At 36.8% G+C, this 18,063-nt stretch overlaps 1 protein-coding gene across 1 annotated transcript; it reads right to left on the bottom strand.

Moving 5' to 3' along the window:
• Positions 1-11,176: 11,176 nt before the first annotated feature.
• On the bottom strand, positions 11,177-12,243 carry LOC137966178 (LOB domain-containing protein 15-like). The gene is made up of 3 exons (XM_068812723.1): positions 12,184-12,243; positions 11,674-11,923; positions 11,177-11,566 (listed from the first exon to the last, which is right to left on the bottom strand). The coding sequence occupies exons 1-3, from the start codon at positions 12,195-12,197 to the stop codon at positions 11,177-11,179; spliced, it is 654 nt and encodes a 217-aa protein (XP_068668824.1). The 5' UTR covers positions 12,198-12,243.
• Between the last annotated feature and the right edge of the window lie 5,820 nt (positions 12,244-18,063).

Below are 18,063 nucleotides of genomic sequence, written 5' to 3'. Positions count from 1 at the left end.
ATCAAGCTGCTGATCAGATTACGCATCAGTTTTGGTACATGTCTTACCTTTTGAATTTTTCACACTAACCCATTTGACATCCTCAAATTAACATTACCAATACCAAAAATATCCAAAGGTTCTCCATCGGCAAGATACACCTTCCCGTGCTCTCCAATAACATAATTCTCTATGATTTAATGGTGCGCAGTTGTGTGACAAGAAGCTCCTGAATCTAACACCCAAGAGTCAATAGGGCTATCAACAAACAAGAGTAAAACATATTGTAGTTCTTAAGTCATCGCATTTGCAACATCATTTTTTTTTTCATCCTTCTTCAATGCTCTGAAGTTTTTATTTATGTGACCAGACTTGCCACAACTCCAGTACTCCACATTCCTTCCGAATTTGGACTTGCTTCTTCCATTTTTTGACTTCCCTCTACTGTTGCCCTTGTTGGATTCCTCTCAAAATTCTTGCTCCTAGTATCGACACTTAGGGTAGAATTAGATCTAGAAGATTCTCTGGAGTCCATTCTACAAACTTCCTCCGCAAGAATGGTGTCCTAAACATAATTAAAATCAACTTCCCATTGCCTATAAAATTGCTGACCGCTGCCCTCATAGGCTCCCAATAATTTGGCATAGACACCAAAAGAATTAAAGCATGAATCTCATCATAAAATTTAATCTTAGTGGAGATAAATTGATTTAGAATCGTGCCAAACTCATTCAAATGCATTGTCACTGATGTATTTTTTGTCATCTTTAAATTGAAGAGTTTTTTCATGAGATGTACCTTATTATTTATGGAAGACTTCTCATACATGTCGGATAGAATCTTCATCATCCCTGTTGTGGTTTTCTTCAATGCCACGTTGTGAGCGTCGTTCTTCGACAGTGTTAATCGGACTACTCCTGACACCTGTCTATCAAGGAGATTCTACTAATCATATTTCATACATTTTGGTTTCATATCCAGAAGTGGGGAGTGCAGTTTTTTACTGTATAAATAATCTTCAATTTGCATCCTCTAGAACGCAAAATCCATACCATCGAACTTGTTAATTCCTAGTGTTGATCCTTCTCCGCCAGCCATTGCTCTCAATCATTAACCAAATCACTAATGTCACTTGTTAGGAATTAGACTCCAAGAGGGAGATTGTTAAGTTATGGAGCTTAATTAACACCTTATGCTGAGTCAGTACGTGGGTCAACCATCACGGTAAGGTCATTGTGGGGGTTGGAAGGGGGGCAGGGAGCCCCTTCTAGGGGGTATGGGGGCGGAGCCCAAGCCAGATCCACGATATATTGACTGGTGTTTCATTAAGGGTAGTTTGGAGATTTCACACTTGTAATCCGATTGCCCTAATTTTCTCTTTATAATTGAGGGGCACTGTTATTAGGGTTTTATCACCTGAAGTATCATCCGAGGAGAGGTTTTCTCTTGTAAACTCTTTCATCTTTATAGTGGATTACTGCAACAGCGGAAGACAGGACGTAGTCTCACCTTGTAGCAAAGTTATATAAATTCTGTTGTGCTTTTTCGTGTTTTTTTTCTTTCTTCTTTCATGATTATTATTATTACTCTAGTTAGTTTTGAATTAGGGCATCTAATTCCTAACTCTTCACATATATTTGAATCCTTGGAAGGAGTGTTAATCTTAGCCATGAATTTTGTGCTTATTATCTTAAAAATTTTGGAGTTGGAGTAGAGGAGCTTTTGGTTGAAGAAAAATCACAAATGTTTTAGTTTTGAGGGTTGGAAATCGACAAAATCGAACAAAACGAAGGCAAAAAGGGCTTGGAAGTCTGAAAAGATTAGGGCAAAGGCAATGGAAGAGTTTTAAATGGGAAAATGAGGTGAAAAGTTGCTTAAAACTCTACAACTTCTTATTTGGCGTCGTGAATGATCGATCATTATGTATTGATCGATCGATCAATAACTTAAGTTGATCAATCAATCAAAATGCATTGATTGATGATCAATGCCCTTTGCAGAGTGACCGAAAAGTGATCTTTTGTTTTCATTTTACTCCCATGTCACTATCTTGGAGAGTTGAATCCTTTAAGCTCAAATTTATTAGTCTACGTTGATGAAGGTGGGTTTCTCATGCCTAGTTCTCCTCGAAGCTCGGAGAACTAATCCAATCCTAATGGCTTTGTGAAAATGTCTGCTAAATGATTTTTAGTGGGAACAAATTCAATTTTAGTTACTTGGTTTGAACCAATTCTGGATGAAGTGATGTTTAATTTTTTTGTTTAGATCGAAAGTGGTGAACCAGACTCTTACTTATACTTATGGCGCACATATTGTCACAATAGACTAGAATTTCATTTTGTTCTAACCGGATTCTTACTTAGACTTATGGCACACATGTTATCACAATAGACTGGAATTTTATTTTGTTCCAAGCTATAATCCTCTAGTTGTTATTTCATCCATAGGAACTATATGTATTCAACATCTGTGGTAGATAGGGTAACTGAATATTGTTTCTTGGAAAACCAATAGACAAGCATGTTTCAATCAATTTTGTATCTGAACCTACTAGGTCTATGGCAAAGGAATTTGAGTACCAAAGTTTGAAGTTTGGTGTTCCAAGTAGATAACAGAAAATTCTTCCCACAACCACTAAGTGAGATTCTCTAGGGTAGGATTAAAATATTGCATGTAGGCATATAAAAAACACTATATTTGGTCTACTTGTTGATAGGTAAATTAGGGAGCCATTCATGCTTCTATAGAGTTTTTGATCTATGATCTTGGCCTAAGTTGTTTGAGTCAAGTTTCAAGGATGAACTTATGGGTGCACTAATTGACTTAAGATTTTCAATATTGAATCTCTTAAGCAATCCTTTAGTGTACTTGGATTGATTTATAAAGGTATCATTCTTGGTTTGTATTACTTGGAGTACAATGAAGAATGTGAGTTCACCCATTAAGGTCATTTCAAATTCATTCTTCATTACACTAGCAAATTCTTGACATAGTGAGGGGTTTGTAGAATCGAAGATAATATCATCCACATAAATTTGGTCGATGATCAAGTTTTGATCATGGTTCTTGGTAAATAGTGTCTTATCCACAATACCTCTCTTATATCCATTTTTCTGCAAGAATTTTTAATCTTTCATACTACACTCTAGGAGCTTGCTTTAACCCATATAGTGCTTTATGTAGTTTGTATAAAAATTCAAGCTTGCTCATGTCCTCAAATCCTTCAAGTTATTCAACATATACTTCTTCTTGAATGTACCCATTTAGGAATGTACTCTTGACATCCATTTGCTACAATTTGAATTTCATGTGACAAGCATAGGCTAGTAAGAATTTAATTGCCTCTAGACTTGCCACAAGTGCATAGGTTTCCTCAAAATCGATTCATTCCTCTTGGTTATTGTAGAATTTAGGATCCCATCATAAGAACTTCAACCAAAGTAGGAAGAAGAAGGAGAAGAGAGAGAGAGAGAGAGAGGAGAGCTCGACTACCAAAGTGGGAGAGAGCTTGGACGAATTTGAGAAGAGAGGAGAGAACTTGATGCTCAACCTCTTAGCCAAGGGCCTCTATTTATAGTTTTTAAAATGCCCTTAGGGCTACAACATTACAAGAGAAGAGACATAAATAGACATGAAATTACAACTTCATGCCATTTTTATGAAAAGTCTTCTTATTTACCAATATGCCACCTCTTGGATGTGTGGGCTTTCTTCCTTGGACGTGTGGGCTTGAGCCCATCTTCTAACACTCCCCCTCAAGTTGGAGGAAAAAAATATCATAAATACCCAGCTTGCCACATATAAAAGATAAGATTGTAGACGTAACCGGTTTAGTAAGCGTATCCGCTACTTGTTCTTGTGATGAAACATGTTTGATGGAGATTATACCAGCATAAAATTTATCCAGTATAAAGTGGCAGTCCACCTCAATGTGTTTGGTACTTTCATGGAAGACTGTATTTGAAGTGATATGAATAGCGGCTTGGTTATCATAATATAGACCCACAAATCCTCCTTTATAAAATCCTAATTCGGTAAGAAGGGACATGATCCATATGAGTTCACTGACAGTGTGAGCCCTAGCCCTATATTCTGTTTCTACACTAGATCTTGCAACCATATTTTTGTTCTTGCTTCTCCATATAACATGGTTCCCTCCAATAAGAGTGCAATATCCAGAAGTGGAGTTCCTGTCATCAGGATATCCAACCCAATCTGTGTCATAGAAACCTTTTATGTTGAAATGGCCATTTTTTTTAAATAAAGCAATCCGCTTCCTGGGGCTCCTTTTAAGTATCATAATATCCTTTCCAACGCCTACCAATGGGTAAGTTGTGGTTTATGCATGTACTGATTCACCACACTTACAACATATGATATATCTAGTCTAGTTACCGTGAGGTAGGTAAGTTTGCCCACAAGTCTTTGATATTTGCCAATATCAATATCTTCTCCAGAACTTGCACATAATTTAATATCCACATCCATAGGTGTGTCAGCTGGGCAGCACTCTTCATTCCCTTTTCTTTGAGGAGGTCCAAGACATACTTCCTTTGAGATAATATTATCCCATACTTGGACTATAGAAATTCTATGCCCAAAAAATAATTTAAAATTCCAAAATCTTTAGTTTTAAATTCATGACATATCATGTTTTTTACTTCTTGTATACTATGCACATCATTGTCGGTTAAGACAATAACATCAACATACACAGCCAATAATATCTTTCCTTTTGAGGTATCTTTAATAAATACCGAATGATCTATTGAGCACCAATAAAATCCAAACCGTAGTAGTGCTTGGCTAAATTTATCAAATCAGGCTTGAGGGGCTATTTAAGCCCATATAAGGACTTCTTTAAGCGGCATACGGACTCCCCCTCAACCACATAACCAGGTGGCTGAATCATATAAATTTCCTCCCGTATATCACCATTTAAGAAAATATTTTTGACATTGAGTTGATAGACAGGCCATGAAGAGTTAGCAGCAAGCAATAATAGGATACGTACCGAATTTAACTTGGCAATAGGAGAGAAGGTCTTTGTTATGGTTTTAGGTTAAGTACTTGGCTTTCCGGTAACAAATAGGCCGGTCATTTGGTATGTATTGGCTAGGTGCTTAACATTTGGTATCAAAGCAGGCGCTATGTCGCGAGTTTGACTCTCAGCGTGGGCGATCGCATCAACCCAGATTTTAGCGACCATGTAACTGTGGACCGTGTTGCTAGTGTTAAGCCGTCTTGGTCGTTGGCTCGTGAAGGTGGGTGTGATGTTATGGTCATGGGTCAAGTACTTGGGTTTTCGCTACAAAAGAGGCCAGTTGTTTGGTATGTATTGGCTAGGTACTTAACCATCTTCTCATAATCCACTCCATAACATTGACTGTACCCTTTAGCGATGAGGTGGGCCTTAAGGTGAGCAATGTACTCATATGGATTATGTTTAACAGTAAAAACCCATTTACATCCCACCGGTTTTTTACCTCTCGGAAGCAGTGCTAAGTTCCATGCCTAATTTTCATATAACGCTTGCATTTCCTCATCCATAGATGTCTTCCATCCTAGATGTTTTAGGGCCTCCTTGTAGGACTACGACATCGAGATGGAAGAAAGAGATGCAAGGAACTGATAACATTTGGAAGACAAGCGATGGTGAGACATAAAGTTGGATATAGGATGAGAAGTAGTACAAGTATAAGGTTATTTTCTTAGAGCAATGGGTCGAGTATTAAACTATGGACAAAATGGAATAGGGAAGAAGAACTTACCTTGGTAGGATCTGAGAAATCCACAGGTGTGGTGTTGTAATATGCTTTGGGGGCAGAGTGACATCAGCATTAAAGGGCACAAATGGATGAGGAGTGGTAGGAGGGAATGACAAACCCGAAGGTGCATCAGTTGAGTAATAGAATGAGGTGTCCTAAAAAAATATCACATCCCTAGACACAAGTAACAACAGAAGGGTAGGATTGTAACAAACATAACCTTTTTGGATGCGAGAGTAACCGAAGAAAAGGCACTTCATAGAGCGAGGATCAAGTTTACTTTTCTGAGGAGATGAGATATGGACAAAACAAGCACATCCAAAGACTTTTACAGGAAGAGAAAATGGGTATTCACTAGGAAATAATACATAAGATGGAGTCTTATGACCAAGTATAGATGAAGGTAACCTATTGATAAGGAAACGATCCATAAGTATTGCATGAGGCCAATAAAAGTAGGGTACCTTCATGGAGTAGAGGAGTCCCTGGGAAAACTCAAGAAGATGACGGTTCTTTCTTTCGGCAATACCATTTTGTTGAGGTGTATAGGCACAAGATGTTTGTGGATAAGGTCATTACCTTCACAAAAGGACTGAAACTCACTAGACAAGTACTCTTTAGCATTATCAGACCTAAGTACTTGAATTTTATTGCCAAATTGGGTTAATACCATAGCATGAAAGGCCTTAAAGATAGTAATTATGTAAGATATAACCAAGTTACCCGGGTAAAATCATCAACAAAAGTAACAAAATATTTAACTTGAGAAATATTGGAGACACTCAAGGGTCCCCATACATCAGAATGTACTAGAGAAAATGGAGCAACACTTTTATTGGTAGGGTGAGGAGAATATGTACTCTAGTGTTTTCTTAACTGACAAACGTCACAATTTAAAGTAAAAAAAATATATTAAAAAAGAAAATAAATTTCGAAGATAAGATGTAGACGGATGGCCAAGCCGGTTGTGCCAAAGTTGCGTTTCAGATGGAGAGAATGGAAGTGTAGCTAATGGAGGTAAGTCGAAGTAATACAAAACCCCCTTTTCATGGCCTCCACCAATCACCCGTTTTGTTGTTAGAATCTGAAATACACAAGAAACGGGTGAGAAGGTGAAAGAGCAATTTAGTTGTTTTGTGAGTTGACTTAGTGAGAGTAAGTTTAAAGGGAATTAAGGAAAAAATAGGACATCTCGAAATGGGATAGAAGGTGTAATAAAAGATGATCCCGTTCCAAGTACTTTGGTTTGGGTACCATTAGCTATAGTAACAAACTTATCAGGAATACATGGAGATAAAAAATTTAACATATGTTTGTTATCATCTATTATCCAAGATAAAGAGGTTGAAGTGGAAGAAAGCATACCTGAAGCAATAGTGGTAGCAGCCATAGGTAAAGATGTAAGGGAAGACCCCATGAATGACTTCATTTTCTGAAATGTTTCATAGTTTTCATGAGTGAGAGTCATCTTCCTGATTTGTGATTCAGCCTTTTCTTCCAGTTTATCATTGGTAATGGAAGCTGGAGTAGTCGTGGCCCATTCTAGTTTTATATGAAGCTTCCAACAATTTTCCACAAGGTGGTTTTGACCACCACAATAAGTGCATATACGAGGCTCTGTGTGAGAGTAACTAGGACCGGTTCTACCACCTATTATTCAGCCTCCTCTAGAATTTATGTTGTGGCCACGGTTGGAGGATGATATACCTCTATTACCTGAATACATAGCAGATAGAGCATCATTATTTGAGTTAATTGATTGATCAGGGATTCACAACAATGTGGCATTTATTTCATCAAAGGACGGTAGTGTGGAGGAGCTAAGAAGTTGAGACTTAGAAACTTCAAGGTATGACTTATATTTTTCAAACAAATTGTTGCCGCTAAAGTTCCCCTTTGCCTCTTTGAACCAAAATATCGGTGGAGTATGCCTGAGTGATCTTTCACTCTTGAAGTAGAACTCTAAATTGAGCCACAAATTAATGAATATTGTCTCCTTGCTTAGTATTGAGCATGTTTTTCAATACATCAAATAACTTTTGTAAAGAAGTTGTATGTTGAATTTATGAAAAAGGAAAATACTTCATTGATTTATTATAATCATAGTACATGAACCTCTATTTATAGTAGAGGAAAGTAGTAGAGTCCAATTAAAATAAGACTACCTTTGTCCCAATTACACCCAAACTCTAACAGTTAAAGATAAATCCTAGAATAATTAAATAACCCAAAATAAATAGAAGATTAACATGACTAAAACACCTTTAAACTAAAACTCTTATGTGAGACCTGCTTCCATAATAAATGTGGCTCTGTTAGACTTCTTATTGTGTAAGACTTCTTATGCCACCTCACGTGATCATGGTGGGTCCCATATCTTATGGGTTTGGGCCCTTCTTCCAACATTCTTAGGTATGTGGGCCTTCCTTGGTCATGTGGGCTTGAACCCATCTTTTGTGGATCCGTATCTTATGGGTTTGGGCCCATTTTCCAGTACTCTTAGATATGTTGGCCTTTCTTGGTCGTGTGGGTTTGGGTCCATCTTCCAATAGTCCCCCTCAAGCTGGGGGTGAGAGAACATCATAAACTCCCAACTTACTGCAAATGATGTATAAAATCTTTTTGTATAAAATGGCAGTCCTCCATGTCTTCCAATACTCCCCCTCACGCTGGTGCTCTCGGTCATAAGGCCCAACTGACATAAGATAAGTAAGAGTAAAATCACTTCAAGTCGTATGACATTACTCCATAATCCAGTCAAATAACTTATGCTGGATGTTCCGCACACTCTTATCTTTTGTAGGTAGTGCCACTCCTATTAATGTAGGAAGTGGGTCTATACACTGTTCGGAAGTGTAATAAAAAAACTCCTATTATATGTAGTGTTCGTGTTTAAACTAGAAATAGAATAAAAAAAATTAAATAGTAAAAATTAAGGAAAAAATGAGTGATGAGTGGGCAAAAACTACTTTAATGCTTCTTGATTTGTTCTCATGAGTTTATATTGGAGCAATAGGAAACTCATTTTGTCTTCTCTAAAATATTTTTTAAAAGAAATAAAGAATAATTTTTTTCTATAAAAAAAAACTAGCAAAGCATCAACAAAAAAATTTTCCAAGTGAAAAAAAAATTAAATAATTTTTATTGGCAAAAACACACCTAACTAGTGAAATTGATACTTTCTTATCAATTTATAAAAGCATGTAAAACTAGAAAATTCATGCATGTTCAAACTATCTATAAGCCTTAGAAAAATACTCGTGTATAGATAAGTAAGGCCGATCACCTGGATTATTATGTTCTAAGTAGTGCTAGGGTTATCAATGCTAACACAGTCGAGTTTATGAAAGAAAAGTGAACTATCATCTATGCATGTTCATGCACAGACTTGGTGGATTTGTATATGTGAGTCTTAGAAACGATGGAGACAAGGGGTGGGCATCGGGTTGTGTTTTACGGGGGGCTAGACCCAACCCAATCCAAAAAACCCGGGTTCGGGTTTCTAATTTAACCTAACGGGTCAAGGACAGTGGGGCAACCCACCATGTTTCAGGTCGGAGAAGGGTTTTCCCAAACCCAACCCGAATCCAACCCACATATGAGACAAAGATATTAAAAGTGGTTGACACAGGTCGGGTTAACGGGGATGGGGCAGGGACAAGTTGGGTTTAGTTGGGTTTATGGGGAACGGGGTTAAGAGGATGATTATTGGGTCAACATCGGGTTTCACGATTCAATTTTTTTCAGGCATTTTTAGGTTAGTATTTTTGGGTTGGGTTTTGGTAAACCTGACCCTGACCCGACCCGTACCCACCCCTAGTTAGGACTTGCCTACAATTAAAATTTTAGAAGATTTAAAGCCATAGGTCTTCTCGGAACTCATTCTCTTCACATGCACGATGAACACTTCGAATTAAATGAAGCATATGGGTATTGGAGACTACCAAACCCTTACATTAATTCTTCTTGACTTACATACAGAAAAGAATAGCCTTCAACGGGAGCTTGAAACAAATCTCTTAAGAAGCAGATACATTAAAAGCCCCAGCGTGGACAGACATTTACCATTAATCTTCACACGCTAATCTTTCTTAAATAGTTTTTGGGCATTGATGTGATTGTTTTATTATTACGATGATGTGTCATTAAGTTGTTATCAACAGCTCTAATACTATATTTTCAATCAATGAAATTAAGTAGCACTGTGCTTGCCCTGAAATTAGTAAATATAATTTTTATTTGTTGACTTGCCATGTAAAATATTGAAGACTGTGGTGGGATTGGAGAGACTTGGGTTGGTTTGATTTTTTAATTTAATCTGATCGAAGGAGTTGAATATAGACAAAGGGAGAGGCGACTTTGTGAAGCAAGCGCGACAGCAGACCGAATTCCATCACATCTGAACACTACTCCAGACGGCGAAGATGAATAAAACAATAATAAGATAATAAGAAACTGAGGAAGATGGGAGATAGCCAAGGGTTTGCACTTCCCCATGATTTTCTTTCTTTCCTATGTTAAATAATTTGTTTGAATGGTTTGTATTACAACTCCGCACGTCAAGAAAACCATAATTTTTGAATCAAAACTAGCTGGCAAGACGGAATGGAGCTTAAATAATGGCTTCCTGCACCGAGTGAAATGATCTGAACGGAACATCCAACTGTAGAAAAAAAAAAAAGAAATGTAGCCACTGGTACAACAGGGACGAGTTTACGCATGAAGAAAGCTGGAAACGGCCGGTGCCGGCATTATCTTAAACTCCGATGATTATCCACTCCTAACCACTAAGAACCAGTTAAAGAATGTAAACTTAGCTTTTCGAGAAGTTACAGAAATTAGGAAGAGAGACCCTAAATAATGCCGAGCTGAAGGCTTCAAGTTAGAGAGGTGGAGGGAGGTTGGTATTTGTCTCTTCCGATGACAACAACTTCTCTGAACTTTCTGAAATTATCATCCCAAAACAAAAAGGAACAACAGAAGAATCAAATCAACGGTACCTTTTCTCCCTTCCTTGCTTTAATATGCTGAAACTGGAAACGCAGAAAAACACGTTGAATGTTGAAGCACGCGCACATATAAACGGGGGAGAAGATGAAACCTGTTCCTCTCATTCTTTTCTGCTCAATTTCGCTTAAACCCACTGAATCCCAGTTCATATCTTCACTTAGAGGATCATACTGACGAACAAAGAAAACAGGGAAATACACTTCATTCTGTTCTATCAAATATTTAATGTCCGCAAAACCTTCAGTTAGAGTACAGTAGAGGAAAGAAGAATCAACATTAGCCCATTATAATGATTTATAGAATTAGGAGAATAAACCAAGAAATGGGATTGAAGACCAAGTAACAGGAGTAAACGCCCACGTTTATTTCACAAGATGCATAATATAAACAAGAAATAAAATGGGATTTAAGCCATAAATTTAGCCAAAATAAGAAACATTTTCACTGGAAATGGTGCTATAGTCAGTCGTTGTGGAAGATGGAGTAAAGATGGAAGAAGAAGTTGCAGGAGGAGGAGGAAGAGGAGGAGGCGGCGGTCGTACCGGGGCTGAAGATGGGACTGCAACCGATACAGCTGCGGAAGCAAGCAGAGTGGCATGCGACGAAGCAATTATATTAGCATTAGTCTCCCTATACTTGTACTTCATAATCTCAGTTCTTACTACATTAAGCTCAGCCAGTAAGGACTGAACTTGCTGCTGCAAGGCTGAGATCGCACCCATGCATCCATAAACCGGGTCTCGGAGTCTTACATTAGCCTCATAAACAAGACTATTTGCTGCATCGGCTCTTTGGCTCTCTGGTACCTCCTGGATTGATTATATCCACATAACTAATCACCAAAACTGATGAAACCCAATTGATTGGAATAAGAGAAACCATTGAAGAAGATGATGAAAAAAGAATTAGGATCTACCGTGAGCATCTTGGAGACATTACTTGCACCGAAAACCTTGTGTACTGATGCAAACTTTTGGGGCTCGTGGGGTGAAAAGTACGGAGAAAATGGGCATTCTTGGGCACACCTTCTTCTTAAAAGCTTGCAGGCAGCACAAGGAGTGATGGTGTTTAGGATACCTGGAGGGCCCAATAAATGTCTTCTTCCCATCCGATCGACGGCATCGGATTCTCTCTTGATCTTCTTGCCTACCTCATCGTATCTCTCCCTGAAGCAAATCATAAAACAAAAGCAAAACCTAATTGTCATCAAAATGGAAAAGGAAGTAGGAAAGTCGGGGAGCTTAAACTGGGGTTTTTAGGATTTATGCGGCTTTTCCTTTGTTTATTCAGACGCGTAGCCAGCTACCGGTGAACACTGTGGTTAGAGGAAGGGAAGATGATAAAGAAGGAAATTTTTTTTGTTACTGATCTCTATGTTTTCTCTTACTTTTTTTCCGTGGCAACGTCTTTAGTTTTCAGCCTATACCTGTCTCTGGACATTCAAGCATGCTCCTTGGCTGTGGAGATGAAGTTGCTGGAGAGAAAGGGCAGAGCGGAAGACGAAAGAAAATATGGGAAAGGCAAAGAGTACTTAAAAGGCAAGCTAGTATGGGAAAGTGGGCTAAAGTCAAGATTAGAAAAAATAAATAAAAAATAAACGGAATGAATATGTGAAGAGGGGTTGGAATAGAGGGTGAATTTGTTAGTTTGCTGTTGCTGATGTCGTATCTGTGGAGCAAGGAATGGATCATCGGAGGAGAAAATTGCAGTGGAGATGATGGTGGACAGGGAAGTTGATCTGTATATGCCAACTGACAGAGGGTTGCTCACGTGGACTCCTTCCAACTGTTGACTTTTCGAAGCAATCTCTAAAATGGATTGGCTTGTTCCTGACCTTGAGTAGCTCTTAGTGTTTTATTTCTTTCCTTGTCTGTACTGGGAATTTTTTTCCACACAAATCAGTCTTAGAAAACAGAGAGACTATTGTATCTGGAAAGAGCATGACATAAAATTCTATTCACATCATTAACTAGTGTTTTAAACTCTGAACTCATAATTAAATCCTGTTAAACTGGACTGGTCTCATCCTCTCCTCTCTGTCACATTTATCACCAATTGAACATATTGGATAGGGTTAAGGGAAGGAACTCAGGAAGGTAAAATCATAACTTAGGTGGTTCAAAGAATTCTGCAAAAGATAAGTTTTTTTTCCCTTGGTGGGGACACCAATATGCCTATGGGCCCCAGTGGAGTAACCAACTATGGTTGAAATTATTTTATAATTTTTATTTTATTTAATTTTTAGTTTATCTTTCTTGATGTTACTGGGTTTGATCAGATATTGATTTTATCTATTTTTTAATTTTAAATTTTAAATTTAGTTATTTATAGGTTGTAACGTGATGTTGAAAGTAGTTTTAAAGATGAATTAATCAAAGCCATCTTTCTGGTCTCTCCAATTTCATACCGACAACGCATACATCAATTAAACAATCGTGCACCTCCACCCCCCTTCTCACTCCCAATGACGGCATACAACAAATCAACCACCCGCCTTATCTTTCCTTGTTTGGACAATGTTGAATAGCCATATGAGCCTTCCCACCATCGTTGCATCACGACACAACCACCATTGCACCGATCTACCTTCTGACTGCCCCATTCGACACCATCCGACCATCCCACAATTGTCATCGTCATTCTTGTCCTCTTTCCCGTCATCGTTGCAACACAACCTCATGGAATCGTCGTAGAAGCCTTCACCACCGTCACCAGTTGACAATTCCGAGCCATTTCCGTCATTGACCAGCCTTTCTGACCCACACGCCAAAGCTTTCAATCAGAGAGCAAACCCATCCACCCACCCTGGCGATGTTCATTGTTGCCCGACGTTTTTGCGCCTCTCTGTGCTGTTGTCTCCTCTCCCCACGATGGTTTTTAGTTACTCGTATGTATTGGAAAAATAATTAAAAAATACAAAAAAATAATATATTGTTGGAAGATGGACTCCAGCCCACATGACCAAGGAAGGCCCGCATATCTAAGAGTATTGGAAGATGGGTCCAAGCCCATAAGAAGTAGGACTCACCATGATTACCACAAGCTGACATCCTTATCACATAGTTAGAAGATCAATAATGACTCACAAAGACATCTTTATCTTATGGTCATGTCCTATAAAAGTTATAGCTTGAGTTATGTTTTTCTTTTATCTATATTGAGTTATTTAATTATGTTAGGACTTATCTTTAAGTGTTAGAATTTGGGTGTAATTGGGACAATGGTAGTTTTATTGTAATTGGACTCTACTACCTTCCTCTATTATAAATAGAGTTTCATGTACTCTGATTATAATAAGTTAATGAAGTCAATGAAGTATTTATCATTTAAATAAATTCAACATAGTATCAGAGCAGGTTCTGTGAGTTGACACCGTCAACCAACAGAAGTAATGAGATTCTCTTTTCTAATCTATCATCTTTAGCAGTTAGGATTCGTAGTTATTTTTTTCAGTCCCTACACCTATTAGGTTTTTATATTTTTTACCTCTATAATGAGCATTTCATATTGCAAATTTTATATTGACGAAAATATATTCGAGTCTACTTTCCAACGAAATATAAGAAATTTTCCAATCGGATTTATCTACAAAGAGAAGTCAATATTTGAAGCAGCGAAGGTAATATTGCAAAAGAGGTTCCAGTAGCAGCAGAAATCTTCAACTTCCGAGGTATTGTTTGCTATCAAGAAAGAGACTTTATATGGAGAATTACATATCAAAAGAAATATTTGTACGTTTATTTCCTTACCTATTCAACCAATTTTTTTATCTGATTTATCTACAAATAAAAATTTATATTTAAAGCAGCAAAGGTTAGATTGCAAAAGATGTTATAGCAACAGCAGAAAGCTTCAACTTCCAAGGTATTTATACTAGAAGGAACGAGAGTTTATATGAAAAATTATATATAAAAAAAAAGATCTGTAAGTCTATTTTCTTACCTATTCAACAAATTCTTGGTCTGAAATTTTTATAAGGAGATATTGATCTTAGAAGAGTTAATGGTCTTGTCGGAAAAAAAAGGAGAAACAATACTTAGTTCGGCCAGATGATAGAGACCGAAATTTATCAGATTAATTATCTTATGATAATTATAATTTATGACGAGAAGTTATAATTAGATGAAAGGTATTTAATTATAATTTCATAAGGAGAAAATTTTATGTCAATATGATCTGTATTTTAAGATATATTCGCATTGGAAGAATCATAGGTCATGGTGGTATCATATTGCATTGAAAATTCTAAATTTAAGCCGATTGTTTTGTGTTACTATTTGAGTTGTTATATCATAAAAATATCTCACTTCTCCCTAGTTTAAGGTCTTATTACTACATCTACATTATTTGGATTTATTGTTGCATCTATGGTATTTGGTTCAAGCTGGGATCACTGCCATTACCTCCCAGTTTGAGGGGGAGAAGTAGAAGAAATACAAGAAAGATGTATTTTATTCTATATGTTGTGGATACGTTTATGTGACAAAAATATTGAAGAAAGGGGGAGCACAAAAGATGAAGCTTTTGCATCTAAGAAAAAATATTTATATTGGATTATGATTATTTCATGGGTCCTTTTACAAGGTTTATTATTTTGGTTCGTGTTATATGTGTTGAAAGATGGTCGTATTATATTTAGTTATAGCTATTATGTCTCTTTGGGGACATTATTATTGAAGAAGAAGTGGCCTCATACCATTATTTATTTGTCCCTGTCAAAAATATAAAAAATATCAACGGTTGGGATTCCATGACGGAGGAACTTAATACCCCGTCAAAAATATAAAAAATGTCAATGGTTGGGATTCCATGATGGAGGAAGTTAATACCCCGTAAAAAATATCAAATGTCAACTGTTGGGATTCCATGACGGAGGAAGTTAATACCCCGTCAAAAATATAAAAAATATCAACAATTGGGATTCCATGATGGAGGAACTTAATACCCCATAAAAAATATCAAATATCAACAGTTGGGATACCATGACGGAGAAACTTATTAGTACATCTATGTTATACCTCCGTGAATTGGCCAGCTAGACCACATGGAAGATAGTACCAGTGTGAGGGGAGCATTGGAAGATGGGAGGACTGTATTTTTATACAAAAAGATTTTATTCATCATTTGTAGCAAGCTGGGAGTTTATGATGGTCTCTCACCCCCAACTTGAGGGGGAGTGTTGGAAGATGGGCTCCAACCCACACGACCAAGGAAGACCCACATATCTAAGAGTGTTGGAAGATGGGCTCAAGCCCATAAGAAGTAAGACCCACCATGATTACCATGAGCTGACATCCTTATTATATAAGTTGGAAGATCAAGAAAGATTCACAAAGACAGCTTTATCTTATGGTCATGTCCTAGAAGAGTTCTAGTTTGAGTTATGTTTGTCTTTTATTTATATTGAGTTATTTAATTATGCTAGGACTTATCTTTAAGTGGTAGAGTTTGGGTGTAATTGGGACAAATATAGTTTTATTGTAATTGGACTCTACTACCTTCCTCTATTATAAATAGAGGTTCATGTACTCTGATTATAATAAGTTAATGAAGTCAATGAAGTATTTATCTTTTCTATAAATTCAATATATATATATAAAAACTCCCCCAATTGTGAATTTTGGTTTGCATTCGAATACATTCACGATCCCATTTTTGCACCTCCCAACACTGTTGTCTCTTCTCCCCATGATGGTTTTTAGTTACTTGGTTGAAATTATTTTATAAAATTTATTTTCCTGATTTATTGGATTTGATCAAATAGTGATCATTTCTATTTTGAATTTTAAATCTAAATTTTATTTTTAGTTTATCTTTCCTTATTTGATTGGATTTGATCACATATTAATTTAATATATTTTTAAAATAAAAATTTATATTTTAGTTATGTATAGGTTGTAACAAGATTTGTCGACCATCATCCCCTCTTCTAATGCAGCAAATATCTCCTCTATCATCATGTGAGGCATGTTGTTTATAAATGGGGACCGTTTTTGTCGCCATAAGAAAAATAACATTGAAAAAAATAATTTTTCCTTTGATTAAATTTTTATTGAAAAATTAAAATTTTTCACTTCAATCAAGTTTTTTATATTTGTGTCGTTATAGGAAACAATAGGAAAATTAGTTACGATGTTCGTGTTTACACTAAAAATAAATTAAATTCTTATAAATAATAAAAAATAAGGTTAAAAGTAAGAGGTAAGTGATCAAGAGTCAAATTTCCTATCGTTTCCTATCCGAGCAATAGGAAACTCATTCTACTATCTTTTTTAACATTTCTTAAAGTACTTTAAAATAAGTAGAATAAAAAATTTTCCGTACACAAAAATGGAACAGATATTATAAAAATTTGGTCAACAAAAAAACTTTCCTATGACATTTTCCTACACTTTCCTACTGGCATAAACACACCATAAGGCGGTGTTAAGTAATGCTTATAAAGAGGATCCAAAGTCTGCCTCTTTTCCTCTCTTGTTTTTATTGCTCGTGCTCTGATACTAGACACCTCACACAAAAATGTTTGCCATTCACTATTATTTGCAAGTGTATAAAGGGAAATCAAGTGAAGAAGAAAACTGAGTTTGGGTTTAGTTACAATTCGACTCCTTCGCACTAAGCAAGGAATATTTCTTGACAACTTTGCTTCAAGTGGCTAATCAAACCACCATATTCTAAAAATTAACAGAAACTTTATCGTAATCTGCTTGTTAAAATTTCTTCCTTCTCTCTTACCCTCAGAGGAATCAAAAGAAGTTATTGACGTTCTTGTTGGGTCGGTGAATCCTGATCTTCGTCCTCTTTGAAGGCAAACTTATTAGAAATAAATATAAAAAAAAAAAGATACAGGAGCGTCATTTCAAATAAAATTTCTTCCTTCTCTCTTACCCTCATTAACACAGAGGAATCAAAGGAAGTTATTGGTGTTCTTGTTGGGTTGGTGAATCCTGATCTTTGTCCTCTTTCAAGGCAAACTTATTGCTGAAGAAGAAATAAATATAAAAAAAAAGCTACAGGAGAGTCATTTCAAAGGTGGGCGGAGATTGGGAAGGATAACGAAAGAGTATATTTGGATGCATATTCAATAGACGTTATAATTGAATAAAACCATAGAAAATATGCGTAGACTGTAAGAAACTGGCACATCTATTCTTGTTTGACCCGCATTTTCTGCCTCAGAACTCGTTCCCTGGTTCTCTCTTCCCCAACCCACCCTCTTTCTTCTCCTCGTTTCCCCATGCCACCCTCATCTTCTCCCCTACCTCCCTCGAAGCCTGCAACATTGGTCTCTGTCTCGCTCGCTCCT

This window comes from Aristolochia californica, unplaced genomic scaffold (assembly GCF_029961685.1).
Source record: "Aristolochia californica isolate CCGP_79_NKW_82.1479 unplaced genomic scaffold, dmAriCali1.0.hap1 SCAF_5, whole genome shotgun sequence".
In the NCBI taxonomy this organism is placed as follows: Eukaryota; Viridiplantae; Streptophyta; class Magnoliopsida; order Piperales; family Aristolochiaceae; genus Aristolochia; species Aristolochia californica.
This window is presented reverse-complemented; position numbering and strand designations above follow the sequence as displayed.